The 2,280-nt window shown below is 34.5% G+C and overlaps 1 protein-coding gene across 1 annotated transcript in view; it reads right to left on the bottom strand.

The window, feature by feature from the left end:
- The window catches only part of LOC107099027 (receptor-type tyrosine-protein phosphatase H-like), a 12,881-nt gene that overhangs the window by 6,778 nt on the left and 3,823 nt on the right, over positions 1-2,280 (bottom strand). Inside the window, exons 3-4 of the mRNA XM_015396954.1 lie at positions 923-1,180; positions 112-369 (exon numbers count right to left, since the gene is read on the bottom strand). Coding sequence (XP_015252440.1) covers positions 112-369; positions 923-1,180 — 516 coding nt within the window. The remainder of the gene's footprint in view (positions 1-111; positions 370-922; positions 1,181-2,280) is intronic.

Below are 2,280 nucleotides of genomic sequence, written 5' to 3' on the forward strand. Positions count from 1 at the left end.
TTAATATTTAAGAAGACGGTGTTACAGATACTATGACCATAATTTTAATAGTATACGGCTATGGAGAGTTAAATTGTTAAAAAGACATAGATGTCGCATCAAACATCTTACCTGTGACAGCAATAATTTTCCCTCCACTGCTTCTGACGCTCTCAAACACAGAAAAGAGAGTAAATAGGTATTTAGTTCCAGCAGAGAGAGATGAGATGGTGTGGTTTATTGGTCCATCTCCATTTGGTACACCGATGTTTATCTCTGTGCCATTAAACTGGAGAACAAAGCTGATGTTGTTGTTCACTTTATCCCACACCAGAGTGATACTGCTCTTATCTTGTTCTGATACTCTGAAGGATTCTGCATTTTCAGGTGCTAAAAGAAATAACTCATGGATTAATCAATCTAAGTCTACCAGGCTTGGTGGTTTTATCTCTGTGTTAAATATAGGAATTTTTTATAATAACACCCAATGGCCCAAAATCTGTCTAACTCAAGTTTTTGCCATTTACTGATATCATATTAAAATAAGCAATACTGATCACATCCCAGTGGAACATTTGTAATGGTGAGGCCAGTTTTTTGTTTAATCAATGTTAGCATGTTATCAGCTGTGAATAAGATCATACGGTATTCATTAGCTGGCTTTAATTACATCAATCAATGCAGTACTGTTTTTGCTTGAAAACACTCCCATGTAGTGGCCAAAAACAGTTTCTGGCATTTTTTTTCTTTTGGTCTAAATTCTTCAATTATGTGAACAGTCACAGTTGTTTACTTTTTTAAAATAATAATAAAAACAAAAAAAGAAACACTTTATTCACATTTAAGTAAACTCTGTTACAAATACACTGACTAATTATGATAGTACACAGCTATAGAGATTTAAATTGGTAAAAAGACACATGTGTTACGTCAAACATCTTACCTGTGACAGCAAAAATTTGCACTCCACTGCTTCTGACGCTCTCAAACTCAGAAAAGAGAGTAAATAGGTATTTAGTTCCAGGAGAGAGAGATGAGATGGTGTGGTTTATTGGTCCATCTCCATTTGGTACACCGATGTTAATGTCTGTGCCATTAAACTGGAGAACAAAGCTGATGTTGTTGTTCACTTTATCCCACTCCAGAGTGATACTGGTCTCATCTTGTTCTAATGCTCTGAAAAATTCTGCATTTTCAGGAGCTAAAAGAAAAAATCATGGATAAATCAACCTAATTCTACCAGGTTTTGACGGTTTTATCTCTGAGTCAAATGTAAGCATTTTTTACAATAACACCCAATGGCCCAAAAGCTGTATAACTCAAGTTTTTGCCATTTACTGATATCATATTAAAATTAGCAATACTGATGACATCCCAGTGGAACATTTGAAATGGTGAGGCCAGTTTTTGATTAATCAATGTTAACATGTTATCAGCTGTGAATAAGATTATACCGTATTCATTAGCTGGCTTTAATTACATAAATCAATGCTGTTCTGTCTTTGCTTGAAAACACTCCCACCAAGTGGCCAAAAACTGTTTCTGGCATTTTTTTTTTCTCCTTTGGTCTAAATTCCTAAATAATGTGAAGATGCATATTTTTTGACTTTTTCCCCCCAAAAAATAATAAACTACTTTAAAAGAAACAATTTATTAATATTTAAGTAGACGCTGTTACAGATACTATGACCATAATTTTAATAGTACACAGCTATAGAGATTTAAATTGTTAAAAAGACATAGGTGTCACATCCAACATCTTACCTGTGACAGCAATAATTTGCACTCCACTGCTTCTGACACTCTCAAACACAGAAAAGAGAGTAAATAGGTATTTAGTTCCAGGAGAGAGAGATGAGATGGTGTGGTTTATTCGTCCATCTCCATTTGGTACAGTGATGTTTGTCTCTGTGCCATTAAACTGGAGAACAAAGCTGATGTTGTTGTTGATTTTATCCCACTCCAGAGTGATACTGGTCTCGTTTTGTTCTAATACTCTGAAGGATTCTGCAATTTCAGGAGCTAAAAGAAATAACTCATGGATTAATCAATCTAAGTCTACAAGGCTTGGTGGTTTTATCTCTGTGTCAAATATAAGAATTCTTTATGATAACACCCAATGGCCTTAAAGCTGTCTAACTCAAGTTTTTGCCATTTACTGATACCGTATTAAAATAAGCAATACTGATCACATCCCAGTGGAACATTTGTAATGGTGAGGCCAGTTTTTTGTTTAATCAATGTTAACATGTTATCAGCTGTGAATAAGATCATACGGTATTCATTAGCTGGCTTTAATTA

Source organism: Cyprinodon variegatus, unplaced genomic scaffold, assembly GCF_000732505.1.
Source record: "Cyprinodon variegatus isolate N-32 unplaced genomic scaffold, C_variegatus-1.0 Scaffold831, whole genome shotgun sequence".
NCBI classification, from domain to species: Eukaryota; Metazoa; Chordata; class Actinopteri; order Cyprinodontiformes; family Cyprinodontidae; genus Cyprinodon; species Cyprinodon variegatus.